General features: G+C 41.0%; 1 protein-coding gene across 7 annotated transcripts in view; it reads left to right on the forward strand.

Moving 5' to 3' along the window:
• cacnb4a (calcium channel, voltage-dependent, beta 4a subunit) overlaps positions 1-17,319 on the forward strand; it is a 40,805-nt gene extending 23,486 nt beyond the window's left edge. For 2 of the 7 annotated variants that reach the window (XM_028990658.1, XM_028990660.1), the window contains exons 3-14: positions 2,415-2,534; positions 3,023-3,145; positions 3,434-3,561; positions 4,020-4,099; positions 4,934-4,953; positions 5,616-5,696; positions 11,789-11,847; positions 12,039-12,148; positions 12,793-12,944; positions 15,492-15,587; positions 15,979-16,164; positions 16,556-17,319. In XM_028990658.1, the coding sequence (XP_028846491.1) occupies positions 2,415-2,534; positions 3,023-3,145; positions 3,434-3,561; positions 4,020-4,099; positions 4,934-4,953; positions 5,616-5,696; positions 11,789-11,847; positions 12,039-12,148; positions 12,793-12,944; positions 15,492-15,587; positions 15,979-16,164; positions 16,556-16,813 (1,413 nt within the window). In that variant the 3' untranslated portion in view covers positions 16,814-17,319. The other 5 variants (XM_028990659.1, XM_028990661.1, XM_028990662.1 and 2 more) reach the window with 5 other exon arrangements.
• Positions 17,320-17,783: the final 464 nt, after the last annotated feature.

Here is a 17,783-nt window from a genome sequence, read left to right on the forward strand (position 1 = left end):
CTATTGTGGAACCGGAGAGGCCTTTGCAAGCTACTTTCGCGCCGCCATCTTACCACCATCCAATGGAATTCTGCCATAGAATTGCAAATGCAAAAAAATATGAGTGGTTTTTAAGTGTCACATTTAATTTCTATATTCATTATTATTCCAATCATTTATTAAAAAACTTCAATAATGGTGTCTTTTATGAGAGTTCTCCCCAGTTAGACTATAGGGTGAATCTAAAAATCTAAAAACAGATCCTTTCAAAATCACAGTTCTCTCAGTTTATATTTACTATCTCAACTCAGGCTGAAATACAAAGCAATCAATTAATAATTGTGTGAGATTTGCCCACTCATGCTTTGTCATACAATAGAGTAATTCTACTGACCATGTAGGGAGAGTAATACTAATTTACTAGTGTTGGATATTTTTGATACTAGAGGTGTAAACATTTACTAGTGTAACGATTCTTAAAGTGAAGTGATTGTCACATGTGATACACAGCAGCACAGCACACGATGCACACAGTGAAATTTGTCCTCTGCATTTAACCCATCACCCTGAGTGAGCAGTGGGACGCCATGACAGGCGCCCAGGGAGCAGTGTGTGGGGACGGTGCTTTGCTCAGTGGCACCTCAGTGGCACCTTGGCGGATCGGTAACCTTCCCGGCCAATGCAATGGACCTTGGGGCAGTGGTGGCCTAGTGGTTAAGGAAGCGGCCCCGTAATCAGAAGGTCGCCGGTTCGATTCCCGATCCGCCAAGGTGCCACTGAGGTGCCACTGAGCAAAGCACCGTCCCCACACACTGCTCCCCGTTAAAATGGAATCCACAAAACTAGACCATTGAAAGTGCTACATCACTGTCTAGTACAGGAATTGCACTGTCGCTGAGCAGAAGGCCCTGCAATTGAAGACAGCCGAGCGCATAATCGGGGTTCTACTTCCACCATCTTCCTGGCTCTACAAGAAACACTTCATCCGTCGAGCTCGGAACATAATAAAGTACTCTCACTACCCCTCACATGCCCTGTCCTCCCTCCTACCATCTGGCAGACAGTTCCGCAGCATCAGAACTGTAACTGCCAGACACTGCAAGAGCTTCTTCCCACAAACAGTCAGAGCTCTCAATGCACTGCCATCACCAGAACACTGTTAAACTCGACAAAAATACACTTCCAGCCTTATGCACCTGATTATGGACTCAGTTTGCAAATTTCTGCTCTTTTTGCACATTCCCAAACATTTTGCACATGTTTGTCTTGTGTGATGTTGTCCAGTTATATTCTGTTCAACCTGTTCATTGTACAGAAAAGTTAAGCTTTAGTTTTAGTTAGTATAGTTTAGTTTAGTTTGTCTATACTTATATATTTTTCTTTTATGATTGCACTATGGGGGGTCTGTGTGAAACATTATTTCAATACACGGTATATATTTACATTTACAGCATTTATCAAACGCCCTTATCCAGAGCGACTTACAATCAGTAGTTACAGGGACAGTCCCCCCCTGGAGCAACTTAGGGTTAAGAGTCTTGCTCAGGGATACAGTGGTAGTAAGTGGGATTTGAACCTGGGTCTTCTGGTTCATAGGCGAGTGTGTTACCTACTAGGCAACTACCACCCACCTATAACAGTATACTGTGTATACTGTTGTACTGACAATAAAGCAATCTTGAATCTTCAGTTGGTTCGAGCTCACATAATTAAATGATCTATAGCAAACACAAACTTCCAGTCTGTAGCACCTATCCTTTTTGTATGATTCGCTTCATTTAAATTTATTTTGGTGATTGGTTAAAGGTTTTTGCATGTTATAAATAAACGTATCAAATGTTATTTTGCTATCGTCAGGTGATTGTAACCACAAATACAATATAAATAAATCTCCAGAGCTAACTTGTCGTTCACATCCACACCCACCCCGTACAACAGCGCTGCTCTCTTAAAGCACGTTGCGCATTTTACAAGTCGTAAAACGTGTGACGTCACAATGACAGCCCAGGTGGGAATGAATATGGAGTCGAACAACAGTGAATTTGTAGTTAAAAATGCAACAACACGAGGCCACACGATAAATTTGTATCAGCACCTAAGACTTCAGTTCCAATATACTACTATATAAAGTACATCTTTATTAAAATGTACCTATTTTTATAAAAATAAATCATTTAAATAATTTATTTATAATTTTTTTTTACCATCACCCCTGTTTCTGTAATGCCCATTACTGATTCATTTTGAATAATTAGCATGTCACAAGAACTGTTCCTTTGTACTGTTTGGGCTGAACGTGTCCTCTGTCTGAATTCCAGTTTTATGCCATTGTGCCATTATGCTATTTACAAATATAATTCAGTGACAGATTATTCTAGAATCTGTCAGAAGGATTCTGTAGGCTCATGTCTAGGGTATGGTGTTTTTGACTCCAGGGCTCAGCCGATTCCTACACTAGCAGGCCTTCAGACTCAGATGTTTCCCTGGATGAGGAACGTGATGGCGGGCAGCAGGAGCGCGAACAGCAGGCAGCCGCACAGCTTGAAAGGGCCAAGGTGAGGAGATCCAGTAGATCCTACAGGATCATGCTATTTCATTTCTTCTGCAAATCTGGGATTTTGAACTAGGCATATCATAGACTTTCAAGATATTGATTTAAAGAAAAATGTGCAATAATTAGGGGCAATATTTTCATGTTCACAATCATACTTAATGTGTCAAAAATTAAACTATGTAATGTTTGTAATTTAAAGGTTAGGGTTTAACCTTTAAAACCCCACAAAAGCCTCATACGGCATAACCATTGTATTGGCTACTGAATCTGCATAGGTAAACAAAACTTGTTTTTTGCACCTGGTTACAAAAATGTGAGCCAGTGGCATGCAGTAAAAAAGCACCATTTTTTACTGTGTGCCCCTTAATACTTAAGTGCCCATAATACCTAAGTACCTAATTGCAGAACCAATTAATTTTTAGCTCAGATGAATTCGAGTGAATATTGAACATACAGTCTCAACCAGAACACCAACTTTCTAAAATGCAGGCCAAAGCTGTTGCATTTGCTGTGAGGACCAACGTCTCGTACTGTGGAGCCCTGGATGATGATGTTCCAGTAGCAGGAATGGCAATCTCTTTTGATGCTAAGGATTTTCTTCACATTAAAGAGGTGTGTAAACCAGACAAGGGGGACAAGAAATGTAAAGACTTAGTCTATTAAATCACACAGAATAAAACATTGACTCTGGGATTGGGTTTAAAACCACAGTTGTACGATGCAGTGAAACTGTGATTGCTTGTTCACGCACAAATAATACAATATGAGATTACAGAGAATAAATATGACAAATACAAACAAATGCCACAAATATATTTATTTTATGTGGATAATTGGGTATGAGGTGGCCAACAATACCCATGTAGAATAAGACATATTTGTTCTTCCACCTATATACAGAAATACAACAATGACTGGTGGATCGGTAGACTGGTTAAAGAGGGCTGTGAGATCGGTTTCATCCCAAGCCCAGTGAAACTGGAAAATGTTCGCCTTCAGCAGGAGCAGAAAAGGGGGCGCTTTCAAGGGTAACACACACACGGTCACACAGATGCTATTAGTTTGATACATTACACTATACGGTCATGGTGTAATGTTTGCAATTAGTATTTTTTTTATCTCAAAATGACCTTATAAATTCATGATTTTTACATATATTTTCAGTTTTTCTCTTATTGCTCAATAAGGTCTCACACACACACAACGTGGTGTATTTTTCTCTAATTCAAATGCAGTAATCAGTTAGCGAAAGGTCAGGTTTCTGTCCATGGCACAGTCTCTTTGTTTTGGCAGGGCAAGGACTAGCATTCTGTCCATGGCACAGTCTCCTTGTTCTGGCAGGGTGAGGACTAGTATAAGCCCAAATGAATTCACCAGTGAGCACAACACCCCATGTCCCTTCCTCTCACAAAGCATTCTTTAATGTACCTAAACATTTTTCCCTACGGTAAGTGAGCTTAGTAGAAATTACTTATTTTTCTGACAGCAGTAAGTCCAGTGGGAATTCTTCCTCCAGCATCGGGGAAATGGTGTCGGGAACATTCAAGCCCAACCATCTATCTGCAGGTAAATTCTTCATATTGTGTGGCATTTGCCTCATTGTAGCCTATATCTGGGAACTATGCTACAACAATGTTAGCCTGAATGTGTTCCTGGACAAGAAGTCAGAAAACCATGCTAGGCAGCCATGGTTTGCTATGAATACAGCCATCATGGATTTTCTGTCTTCAGAGAGAGTACACTTAGAAGGATGGGCTGGGCGAGACAGAGACATTTTATGAACAAATGAGCCATTAACACAGATTAGGTTTCAGCCATAAATTATGAACAAAAAAAATAATTAGTGGTTAAAGAATTGGTAGAATGGTTGAAAAAGAGTGCCACTGTACTTGCTTCCTGGCTGGGGGGTGAACACTATGCCAGAACCCTGTAGTCTCAGTCTGCTTGCTCTCTTCATCTCTGGCCAACGCTGCAGAGAGGAAACGCAACACAGATGAGGCTCAGTGGTGCATTTTCTGCTTTCATGCTGCTTTACTAGTCATGAGCTCAAATATGGTAAATATGTAATTTCCACTTGCAGCGAACACAAATTGTGGTCGTAATCACAAAAACAAAAACATATCATAAATATTTTATATCTATAATGATTGGGGGAGTTCAAGCAAAGCAAATGAACAGACATGCATTAATTGCTCATATATGATCATATATTTTATTAATATTTTATGGGATGTGGATCTATAATATAGTAAATAGTGAAAATATGGCCTGTTTTTGTGGAATAGTTTAATTGTAATAGTTTAAATGAAACAAAACAGTGCTTACAAATTCTAACCTAAAGAAGTGTCTAGTTTAATTATTATTTTATGTAATTTCAGCTTCTTTCTTATTTCTTTATAGGGAAACAGAAACAGAAAGTGGTACGAACCATCATTGCTTGTTTTGTACTTGTTACCTCCCCTTTCTCATGCTTTTTTCACCTACAGAATTTCTCACCCCTCCCCTAAGGCACTACCTCCACCAACTGTCATGGCTTCCAAACGTGCAAAGCATTGCAGTTGCTCAGGGACTGGATGTAAAAACTAGCACAAATTTAATTAATTAATTGCTGATATGACTTCCTGCCTGCGCCAAACATGGTGATTGGTGAATGTTGTTCACCAATCACCTCCTTGCCATGCCAATCTTCTCCTCATTAGCATTTAAAACCAAACACACTTCATTGTGGGACTGGCTGAAAGGGGCTGTAATTCTACACAAAGTCTGAATTTTGGAAAGAGACTTCAGATACAATGTTAGGGGACCACTAAGACCTATATAAAAGTAAATTTCACGTCAGCGGATCTTTAAGTTGCACACTGTAACCTTCTCAACACAGTTTCTTTGAAAAGACAGATTACCATGGTTAGAAATGGCCCAATCCTCCCCCCTGCATGATTTCTTCACGTTCTGTGTTCGTCTTTTAACCTGGCACAGTCAATGTGTTGCTTGGGTTTCATCAAGGACACTGTGAGTGGCATGTTGCAGAGGCTGTTACCATGGTGACTGTTACTAAGAGCTTTTTTGTTGTTGTTGTTAACAGATGGAGCATATTCCGCCTTATGACGTGGTTCCTTCCATGAGGCCGGTGGTTTTGGTAGGACCTTCTCTGAAAGGATATGAGGCAGGTTTCATATTTTCTTTCAGTGTGAGTCATGCTGACACTGAGCAAAGATCAGCATGACGGACTCCCTGGCAGCTGAACTTTGCCCTAGTATGCCTACAGTGTCTGACGCAGTGTACTGTAACACACTGTGAAGCTGAATGTGAAACATCTGGTGCCCCTTACCTGACACACTTACCTGAGACCTGAGGCAATGCAGTAACTATTGAAAAATTAGGTAGGCCTGTAATTTTCAATAAAACCACAAAGTGCAAACCAGACCTGGTCTGGGTCAAGAGCCAGATATTCACCAGGAGAAGAGTCATAGGAATGGGTCAAAGCAGACTGAGAAGTCAGGATGAGTAGAGAGAGAAGTCAGGGGAACAGTCATAGAAATGGGTCAATGCAGAGCGAGAAGTCAGGATGAGTAAGATCTTCGCCAGATCAGGATGAGCTCAGAGAAAATTCAATTCAAAGAACTTTATTAGTCCTAGAGGGTCAATTTAATATGCACAGTGGAGCAGCGCACACATATAACAGTTGTTACATTAAACAGATAACACAATAAAATTTATATTTGAGTTGGGGGTGGGGTGGAGTGTGTGATAATGGTTGTTTTGAGGGGATGTCAGGTGTTCAAAGGAAGGACAGTGTGGGGAACAAACTCAGAGGGGAGCCACTCAAAGGCAGAATTCAGCTGGTGTGAGGGGACTTTAATCATCTTGAGTGCCAGCCTGGTCACAGATGTGGGATCGAGATCTCACAGGCAGTCCAATAATCTTAGAGCACAAGCTGACAGCTGGTTTCTGTGCTGCATGCTGGTGGAATGGAACCAGCAGATGATGGAATATGATATGACACTCTCCATGAAGGAATAGTTAGAAGTCAGTAAAATGACTTTCCTGACTCCAAAAGAATTGAGCTTCCTGAGGAGGTATATCCACTAATTACACCTGAGAATCTCCTCTGTGTTTGGAGGGGAATTTCAGCTGGTGGAAGATGGTGCCCAGGTATTTATACTCCTCAACATCCTAACCTTGGTGTTAGGATGTCAGCTAAAAAACAAACTGAAAAACCCTAACCTGAATGTGCGATAGACATGGTAGTCAGCATGTGTGAAATCTAAATTAATGTTGAACTAAAGGGATGCCATTTAACTCCAGGCCTCAGCGCAAAACCGGGTCCCGAGCCTAAAACCTGGGGCCGGAGCATCCTCTGTCCTCCTTAACTCCACCAGTTCACATAGGGGAAATCTCTCAATTTTCAAATGTTTTTTTCTATTTTCAAATGAAGGTCCACTTTTTTTAAGAACAAAGCGTTCAACCAGTATGTTAAACCAAAAATCTGAATTACAAGACTGTTCCCACAGCCATACACATGAAGTCACATCCACAAGCTGTAACATGGATAGTGCATCAGCCAGCATGTTAGTGAGCCCTTCCCATCAACCTCTGAAAGGTTGCAGTAGCATTTTTCATGCCAAAATGGAAGAACATTACTCACATACATAAAGTCAGGAGTCACAAATTAAGAGATTTCCCTTGCTTGAGCAGACAATGTAGATCAAATTTGGAAGCAAACTGAGCTGTATGGTCAATACAATCCTCAAGCCGAGAGATTGGAAAAGCATCTGTTTGTGTCAGCTGATTTACATTGCAATAGTCTATACTCAACCACCATGACTTCGGAACCAAAAATCAGGCTTCGGAAACAAAATCACTGGTGAACTCCAGTCACTTTGCCCTGGCTCCACAGCCCAATCTCCTGCATATAAGCTAATGTTCGCCTTTGAGCCTATATAGAAATGCCTCACCAACCTCAACATTAGAGGTGTAAATCTTCACTGGTCTCACGATTCGATTTGGTTACGATTATCAATGCCTTGTACACCTTTGTGAATGCTTTGATTTGCTACAATGAGCAGAAAAATGTTTGTATTGTTCTCTTCCAATATGGTTGCCTGTAACCACTAGTAACTTTTCTAAACAAAATGTCTAATTTTACTGCAGTGACACAAGGTAAAGAATTGAACTGATATTATCATTCTACTGTAATACAAACCAACAGCAAATAAGTAAATGTCAGTTTTTTGTGTTTTATCAACTCAGTCACAGCATAGAAATGAGACATTTTCAAAAAGGTTACAGGCAATATCTTTCAATATGAAGATTCCGTTCAAAGCCTCTATTGTTAAGATTAAATTAAATAACATTTGTAATTGTAAACAATTCGATGTAACTACAGACCTGGTTTATAGAACAGGTCTGAATACCTTTCTATTAACATTATTTTTATCAGTAACTCAGGTAAAAATTGGTAAACAGTTGCAGTTCCTGCTTGATCTGAGTGCAGCGTTTGACACTATTGATCACGCTATTCTCCTTGCCAGGTTAGAGAATGTTATCGGGATTAAGGGAACAGCCCTTGAATGGTTCAAATCATATTTGACCAACCGATATCAGTTTGTGGACATCAATGGTGTTTCGTCTTCACATAGTAAAGTAGAGTTTGGTGTTCCACAAGGCTCTGTCCTAGGTCCGTTACTTTTTTCTCTATACATGTTACCTTTAGGCAACGTCATCCGCAAACACGGTATTAGCTTTCATTGCTACGCTGACGACACACAGCTGTATCTGTCAGCAATGCCAGATCAGAGGCAGCAGCTGAACAAAATAGAGAATTGTCTGAAGGACATTAGACAGTGGATGCTCACCAACTTTCTCCTGCTAAACCCTGACAAGACAGAAGCGCTCGTAATCGGGCCTCAAGCAGCCAGGCATAAACTGGCTGACTACACAATAACCCTGGATAGCCGTTCTATCTCACCGAGTATTGAAGTGAAGGATCTAGGTGTCATCATTGATGCAGGTCTCTCATTCAGTTCGCACGTAGATAATGTCACTAGAATAGCATTCTTTCACCTTAGAAATATTGCGAAAATAAGAAATATCATTTCAATGCATGATGCAGAAAAGTTGGTCCATGCATTTATTACATCAAGGTTAGATTACTGCAATGCATTATTGTCTGGATGCTCTAGTAGGTGCATGAGTAAACTCCAGCTAGTACAGAATGCTGCTGCCAGAGTTCTAACCAGAACCAGGAAATTTGACCACATCACCCCAGTCTTACAATCACTGCACTGGTTACCCATCAAATTTAGGATTGACTACAAAATCCTACTTTTAACCTATAAAGCTCTAAATGGTCTCGCCCCACAGTACCTGAGTGAACTTTTGGTTCCTTACGAACCGCCACGCCCCCTTCGATCAATGGGTGCGGGGTCACTACTGGTACCAAAGGTGCAGAAGGTCACAGCTGGGAGCAGATCCTTCTCCTATAGGGCTCCGCAGTTGTGGAACAGCTTGCCTGTCAGTGTCCGGGATTCAGACACAGTCTCAGTGTTTAAATCCAATCTCAAAACCTATCTGTTTTCTCTGGCTTTTTGCTAAAGTCCTAGACCCTCATTTCACTTGATTTTGACGCAGTGTCAATTATAAAGTCCAGTTTATCACAGAGTCCCCCTGTTAGACACAGACAAAGTTAAATTCACCAGTTAGGCTGTCCTAGTTAGGGTACCGGGCCACTGTAGCACCAATATACCATTATAACCACAGATTTCAGTATCGGTCGTACAGTGCAACCGTCTGCCGCTGCTTCTGTTTGTTTTTCTCCGAGACACGGAATCAAGCGCCCAGACTACTGGCAGACCCCAATGAAGAGACAAGCAGATACATCCTGGTTCCTGACAACTGCTTTACAAGGACAAAACATAAAACAAACCAGAGGGTCACCACAGCCACCACCACCATTACAACTACAGCTTCAGGGATCTTCGAATGGACCAGTAACATCATTACGGACACATAATCTAGACCATGACACTGAATACATCCTGGACTTCTCCAACCCTACAACCGTAGGACTTATCATTATATCATATCCAACCCTGCACTGACACCATTTGCAGGCTCACTCTACCCTGGATGGGGGTCCCTCTCTGTATCACTCCTTCCCAAGGTTTCTTCCTTTCTTTTTTTCTCTCTCCTAGAGTTTTTTTTGTGTGGAGTTTTTCCTTGTGTGCAGAAGGGTCAAGTGTGGGGGGTGTCAACTGTAGGACCTGTCAAAGCCCATTGAGACATACTGTATGTGATTTTGGGCTATATAAGAAATAAATGTTGTTGTTGTTGTTGTTGCATGTCAAAACGTCCAAATGTTCAAATATAAACAGTGAACAGCAATACTGAGTGTAAAAAATCTAACCCTGATGTTCACATGACCCTAATAGGACTATTTAGACTGTGTACACTTGCCAAGTAAAAAGTGTGGTTGCTTTGATTTGCTACGACACCTCAGTCTCTCCCTCTAACAGAGACACCGACCCCTCTCAAACAAACCCTTTAAAATAGGGCCAGTTGCACACAATGATACCCCAGAGCCGGGAGAGAGTTAAGCTTCCTGATAGCCTGATGGGTGAAGCTGTCCTTCAGTCTACTGGTCCTGGCCTGAAGACTCTGAAGTCTCCTCCCTGATGGCAGCAGGCTGAAGAAGGTTTGCATTGCTCACCCCATGAGCATCACCCAAACACCCCTTCCATTGTAAAACTGGACAACGAGACTTAATATGTTCTGGCTTTCTACAAAAATGACACCGAATATGCTTGAGGTCAAACCCCCTCTTAACAGTCCATGCAACTGGCTGACCTCTCATAACTGCCGGAAGGTCACCTCTGGGTCGGTTGTCAGTTTTTTTTCTTGACCAACAATATGAGAAAATACCTTACCAGGCTTCTCTTGCCAATTGCCCCAATGTATTTGCCAGACTGCACAATCTGCTAGGTCAGATGAACTTTGAGCGGTCGTAGCACACTAGATTTAAATTGCTATATTATACTATTGGTATATAGACTATTTAAATGTATATATTTCAACTGAACGGAGCCACAAAAACCAGCTGATGCTGCCATGTTCAACCCTTCAGTACGAAACTGATAGCGATATGCTTTGGGTACCAGCTCAAACGCTCTAAGAACAGCTTTTTTCACCGCCTATTAATCTCAGGGATAAGTACTGCATATGCTTCCTGGCCCTTACCAGTCAACTCCTGTTGCACTAAAGTTACCCACTCTTTTCTTGGCCACTGTCGTTCACACACCATACATTCAAACATAAAAAAAAGAATACATCTACCTTATTTGGAGAAAACCGGGGCAATAGAGCAAAAGATCAGGGCATTACGGCAAACTGGACCATGGTTGTGTGAGGGGCCTGACAGGAGGACTGTGTAGTCAGCCTACTTCACCAGATGACAGTTGGGCTGTCTGGCCCTGCATGAAAGTGAAAAAAGTAAAGTGAGTCCCTGCGTCGTCAGTGTATAAGATGAAAAGCCGAGGAGACATTTGCAGATGAGCATACATTTAATTTGTGCATATGTTTTTTTTGTTCTAATGATGGGGTAGACATATTTCTGAAGATACACTGCCCCCTATTTGATGGAGTTGAATTAGAATCGTTTATTGCCAAAGTATGTGAGTGAACACATACAAGGCATTGAATTCTGGCCGATGGTGTCTCTCAAGCAGAACCTACAATATAGTCAAATATTGTATATACAGAGATTACAGAAACAGAACATTTAGCAGAACTGGTAATTGAGGACAAGTGGAAGAAAACAGTACAGGTAATTGAGGTAATAGTGGATTGTGGAAAAAATTGAGTTAATTCAAATGTTCAAATTTCATGGCTGATTTGGAGAAGTATGCTACTCAACATTAAGAAACTCCTAAAGTGGCCGCCTAAAGGAGGGATTTGAAGGATGTTTCACTCAGTGGACAGCAGATGTGTATTTTGTGGGGAATACAGATTGTCTCTAAATGGGAAAATAACAGGCTTGGGGTAAAAATCTATAATGTTTTTGGATGCCATTCTGTCAATACCTCATAAATTCTTTGAGGGAACTGGGTTGTAGAGTTTGTTGGAGTGAGGTGTGAGGCTGTAATTGAAAATTTTACTATTCTGTGTAGTTTTCCTCTGTCCTTGATTTCTTATTTACTGTCTTTCCTCCATTTTTACTTCATCTGTGCATCGGGTGTTGCCTGGGACTCTGACGACCAGGTTACAGACATGATGCAGAAAGCACTGTTTGACTTCCTGAAGCACAGGTTTGATGGCAGGTAATGAACATTCAGTTTAGTTACATGATACTGAGAGAGAGGCCAACTGCAGGATTATTAAATTCTTTAAAATGTAATATTTTGTGCAAGGAGATATCACTCAATTATTCTGATACTTTTGAATGTGACATTCTAAACTTCACTAGCCCTTCGTCCAAGTTCTACTGACTGGTATGATTTGTTTGTTATAGGATATCTATCACAAGAGTGACAGCAGACATTTCACTTGCAAAGAGGTCGGTTCTGAACAACCCAAGTAAGAGGGCCATCATTGAACGATCTAACACCAGGTCCAATTTAGGTATGGCAAATATCTATCACCGGTCACAATGGCACATTCTTTTCATGTACAGTATAAAGTAAAGATGATGTTTGGTTTCTGTTGCAGGGAATGGTCTGCTTTTCCACTAATTAAAATCATGCAATTAATCTCATGTCACAATAGTCTCCAACTGTTGGATCTCCAACAAATGTTAAGTTTTCCCATGGTGATTTTTTTTACCAAAACAGCCATTGTAGTGATTAGTTGAGGGGGGCTTGTGGGCTTGTGCTGCACACAACAGAAAGACAGATACCTTATACCTGGCAGCAGCCATCTATTAGATATTTAGTCATTAGTGTAGAATGACCCATTTTGGCACACATACCATATCAAGGCAGTTGTAGCTCAGAAGCATATTATTTATGTCTTCGTGTGACTTAAATGCATCTGTGAAATGTTTTTTACTTTACCAATTCAATTGTGCAGCATGCTGTGTAATGGCAAGCTGCCTAGAGCTCTCATCTCTCATGGCAACACTTGGTTGAACCTCTTTTACTCCTAGCATTATTCATGAATTGGTGATTGAAGCCTTTATGTTATCAAATATAAATAAAAACAATTAATAGAAATTTAAGCATCACCTCCTCTGTTGAAATTCACACCCTGTATTTTTTATCCAACAGCGGAGGTCCAGAGTGAGATTGAACGGATTTTTGAATTGGCCAGATCCCTGCAGCTGGTGGTACTTGATGCAGACACAATTAACCATCCAACTCAGCTTATTAAGACCTCATTAGCACCTATTATCGTCCATGTCAAAGTGTCTTCTCCCAAGGTATCAGACTCATCACCTCGAAATAGTCTATTGCATTCTTCTGTATGTAAACCCATGTACATTGAAAGGTTAACAAAAAGTATGCGTAATAATGTAATAATGTGGTGGAAAATTTCCCGTCTGGGGAGTTGCAATAAGTCAATTGAATTGATTATCCAAGTTTATTTTACCATGGCCATGGGGGGGGACTCGCAAGAGAACTCCCACCGTTAGTAAGTTCACAAGCATATTTACATTTACATTTACGGCATTTGGCAGACGCCCTTATCCAGAGCGACTTACAACGTGCTTTCAAGTTACCATCGATGAAGAGATCAATTCCGGTTCACTAGGACCCCAACTATGAATACATCTATTTAATTCACTCTGTTGTAGATTCTGTACACAAATTTCGACAACAAGAAAATTACAATTTAATCTAAATATTCTTTAAAGAGGAAGGTCTTGAGCTGTCGTTTGAAGGTGCTCAGTGACTGAGCTGTTCTGACCTCGAGGGGAAGTTCATTCCACCACCGAGGGGCCAAGACGGAGAAGAGTCTAGATGAATGTTTTCCTTTTACCTTCAGAGATGGAGGGACCAGGCGAGCAGTACTGGAGGCTCGGAGTAAACGAGGTGCAGTGCGGGGTGTAATAAGGGCTGCGAGGTAGGATGGTGCTGCTCCATGTTTGGCTTTGTAGGCCAGCATCAGTATTTTGAACCTGATGCGTGCAGCTACTGGGAGCCAGTGAAGGGAACTTAGCAGAGGGGTGGTATGGGAGAATTTGGGAAGGTTGAAGATCAGTCGTGCTGCTGCATTTTGTATGAGTTGAAGAGGTCGGATGGTACATAGTGGTAGACCAGCTAGAAGGGAGTTGCAGTAGTCCAGTCGTGAGATTACTAAGGACTGAACCAGTAGTTGGGTGGCCTGGGTTGACAGGTAAGGGCGGATTCGTCTGATATTGTAGAGAAGGAATCTACATGAGCGGGAAAGATTGCTGATGTGAGTTGAGAAGGAGAGTTGGTTGTCTATTGTTACGCCAAGGTTGCGGGCTGTTGCAGAAGGAGAGAGCTGCGAGTTGTCTAGGTAAATAGCAAGATCCTGATGTGGTGAAGAATCCGCTGGAATGAATATTAGTTCAGTTTTGGTGGGATTGAGTTGGAGGTGATGGGCTGCCATCCAAGATGAGATGTCTGTTAGACATGCAGAGATTTTGGAAGCAGCATGAAGATCAGAGGGAGGAAAGGAGAAGAGGAGTTGTGTGTCGTCAGCATAGCAGTGGTAGGATAATCCATGTGAGGAAATGACCTCACCAAGTGATCTCGTGTAGAGGGAGAAAAGGAGAGGACCTAGCACCGAGCCTTGAGGGACACCAGTGGAGAGTCTACGTGAGGTAGAGGTGGATCCTTTCCAAGTCACTTGGTAAGATCGCTCATCAAGGTAGGAAGCAAACCACTGCCATGCTGAGCCCCGAATTCCAAGCCTCTTCAGGATTGCCAAGAGAGTCTTGTGGTTAACGGTGTCAAATGCAGCAGATAGGTCAAGGAGAATAAGAACTGATGACAGTTTTGCCAACCTGTGATGCAGTAAGAGTGTAGCCTTCCTCCACCATAAGGCATGTCCAGTGAGTTTGTGCCCCCTTATAATAAATGTTGTACCTTGAATTAGGTAAATTACTGCAAATGTGTGGACAGAGAATTCTAACCAATTTCAAAGATCTGTAACCTGCCCCTAAAGCTCCGCAGTATAAAGAAGCATGCTTAGACAGCAGTCCCAGGAAAGCAGGATCACGCCAGTTTCGTCATGGGCGCCTGGACAAGGACACTTGTTTGGAAAACATCTTAGCCTTGTACATCACCAAGGTTTAAAGTGAGATACAGTTGTTTTCTAACTGTTCCATGACCAAAGGTGAAACACGTGGAGTGTCTGGGCCTACGGATTCTACAATAATCACTGCAATTAAATGTATAAATATGGTAAAAACACCTTAAATTTCAATTCATGTTGTGTTTATTTACTTGTATGGGGTCTTACCCCATAGAATAATTCAACATATGAGACAAAGTCTACTTAAAAATAGTGGAAATCAGGCACAACCATATTAAAAATATATAAATGCATGCAGTACCATGCATTCAAATATTGTAATACAATGATTTAATACTATCTGAATCAGCCAATAGGCAAAAATAAAAAGTTGTCCAAGTGAATTACTGAAAAAATCTCATTAAATTGCATTAAATTTTAAATATTTACTGTCAGAGTCTGCAGTTTTATCTTAAAAAAAATGACCAGATCTTCCATTCACTCCCCATTTTGATACCTTCTTGATACGTTATCTAAATATACATTATTGAGAGCTTTTGTCATAAAATCAATTGTGATTAATCATAATTAATTGCTTGTTTTTTATCTATTGAAATACATTTTTGTCACAGCACATCAAAATATCTGGTTGGCATTCAACTTGAATCACACTTTTTGGTGATTGTTTTAGCAGTAGCATTTAGCTCTACCATCTCTTTATACAGATATTGAAGGGAATAAGCCTTTTGTTTGTGTTTCTCAGGTTCTACAGCGCCTGATAAAATCGCGGGGGAAATCTCAGAGCAAACACTTAAACGTGCAGCTGGTGGCAGCAGACAAGTTGGCACAGTGTCCACCTGTGAGTCAGCTTTATAGTTCAAACAGACCTGTCCTACATACACATGCGCAAAGCACAGGAATTAAACATGTTTTTCTACTGTGGTTTGTTAACAACAGAAACATACAGTTCATGTTATTAACATTTTTTCTAATTAATAACCAGTTAGAAAGGTTTTGCAAATGATTACCTCTACCCTGTAACCTGAGCTCCCTCTTCACATTTCACACACACACACACACACACACACACACACACACACACACACACACACACACACACACACAGTATCTCTTTGCTTGATCACACTTTAGTCTTAAATGGATATAATATTAATTTTGTGAGATTAACTGAATTATTCTGGAGAAGATTTTCTGCTGTTAGCTCATTATGCTCTTGTATTGATTTTCAGGAAATGTTTGATATTATCCTGGATGAGAACCAGTTAGAAGATGCATGTGAGCATCTGGCCGAGTATCTGGAGGCCTACTGGAGGGCTACCCACACCTCTCTGAGTGCTCCGCTGAACACATTGCTGGGTAGAAACCTTGGCTCCACTGCTCTGTCTCCATACCCTGCTGCTATATCTGGTCTACAGGTGATCCAGGTTACATTTTATGCCTCATTCTCTGTTGTTGTCACAACCTGGGCCATCCACTAATGGCCACTGTTTTGTTTTGTCTAATGTGAGTCAATTGATAAATCTGTATAACGTGGCACATACATTTAATAATATTTGTAGTACAAATGCTATTTCATTATATATATATAAAAAATCAGTTGAATATATATCTACCATGAAATTTATGCTGATGATGCCTGTATGCAAACCTCTGTCTACAATTCCTGTGGACTTGTGTTGGACTTTTTTGGAGGTTAGCATGGGTTTGTGTTTTCGTTTTTTCTCATACAGTCTAAAATCATGCAGGTGAAATAAATGCATGAACATGAACATTTACACATTTTCTTTTTCATGCTGCTTTTGACAGGGTCACAAGAACAAGCACAATAATCATCCAGTTGAACACTCACCCACTGAAAAGAAAAGCCTGATCATCCCAGATGAGAACTACCATATTAGTGAACGAGCAAAGAAGAACCGCAACCGCTTGTCCTCCCAAAACAGTAGGGACCACTACCCACTTGTGGAGGAGGACTACCAAGAGCCTTACCAAGACACATACAATCCTCACCGCAACCGAGGCTCGCCAGGTGGCTACAGCAATGACTCAAGACATCGGCTTTAACACCATAGCCCTCCTCTCACTTTCCAGAACTCTTCAGTCAAGCTCTGGGATGTGTCCAGTCTCTCCAGTTATAGAACCTCATACTCCCACTGTCACTAACCACAACAACTATGGTTGAGAAGCCATCAGCAGCATCTGAAATGTAAAGGCAGAAGCTGTGTGAAAGGGATGTGTTATCCACATGTGTCACTGTAGGGGTGAATAGATTGGATACAGAAATGCCGGGCTGTAAAGTGCACCAGAGAGTCTGCAGCTATAAGCCTTTGTGGAAATGCTAGAATGCACTGCATGTCTTTTGGTAGGCAGAGAAAGCAGAGAATGTAATGCAACTTTAATGCTGTTGCCTCGGCAGAGTTTCCAACCAGCATTTCATACATCTCTGTTATACAGTCCCTGACAAATGTCTTGTCGCTTATCTATTTTGTAGAAACACCTGCTATTAACCTGACTAATTAAATCAATTGGTGTTAGAAATAGCTCATATGAAAAGATAAAACCCTACAAAAATTATGTTAAATGCCTTGAAAGGAATTAGTTTCACTGAAAAAAGATTTATCATTTAATCAAGACAGAAAGGTCAAATTTTGGCAAGACAAAAGTTTTGTCACCTATACAGAAATTGAACAAATTTACTGCAAATCCAAAAATATGTATGACTTCCATGAGCTAGAAGGACTGCATCCATGCGGTTTGGCAAGGATTCATACAATTTATTGATAAAGTCATAAGGAATAGCAAATAAAGCAGTCTTGCATGCCTCCCAGAGTTCATCAATATTCTTTGGTTTCGTCTTCCTGCTTCCTCTGTCTGTGACTCGGCTGGCCAATCCTGGAGCATCTTGATCTTCTTTGCCTTGAGGAACTTTGATGTGGAGATGGAAGTATGTGGTGGAGCACCATCCTGCTGCAGAATGTGGCCTCTTTTATGGTCTGGAATATAAAAGGTAGCAAAGATTTCTTGGTATTTCAGA

This window comes from Denticeps clupeoides, chromosome 9 (genome assembly GCF_900700375.1).
Source record: "Denticeps clupeoides chromosome 9, fDenClu1.1, whole genome shotgun sequence".
NCBI lineage: Eukaryota > Metazoa > Chordata > Actinopteri > Clupeiformes > Denticipitidae > Denticeps > Denticeps clupeoides.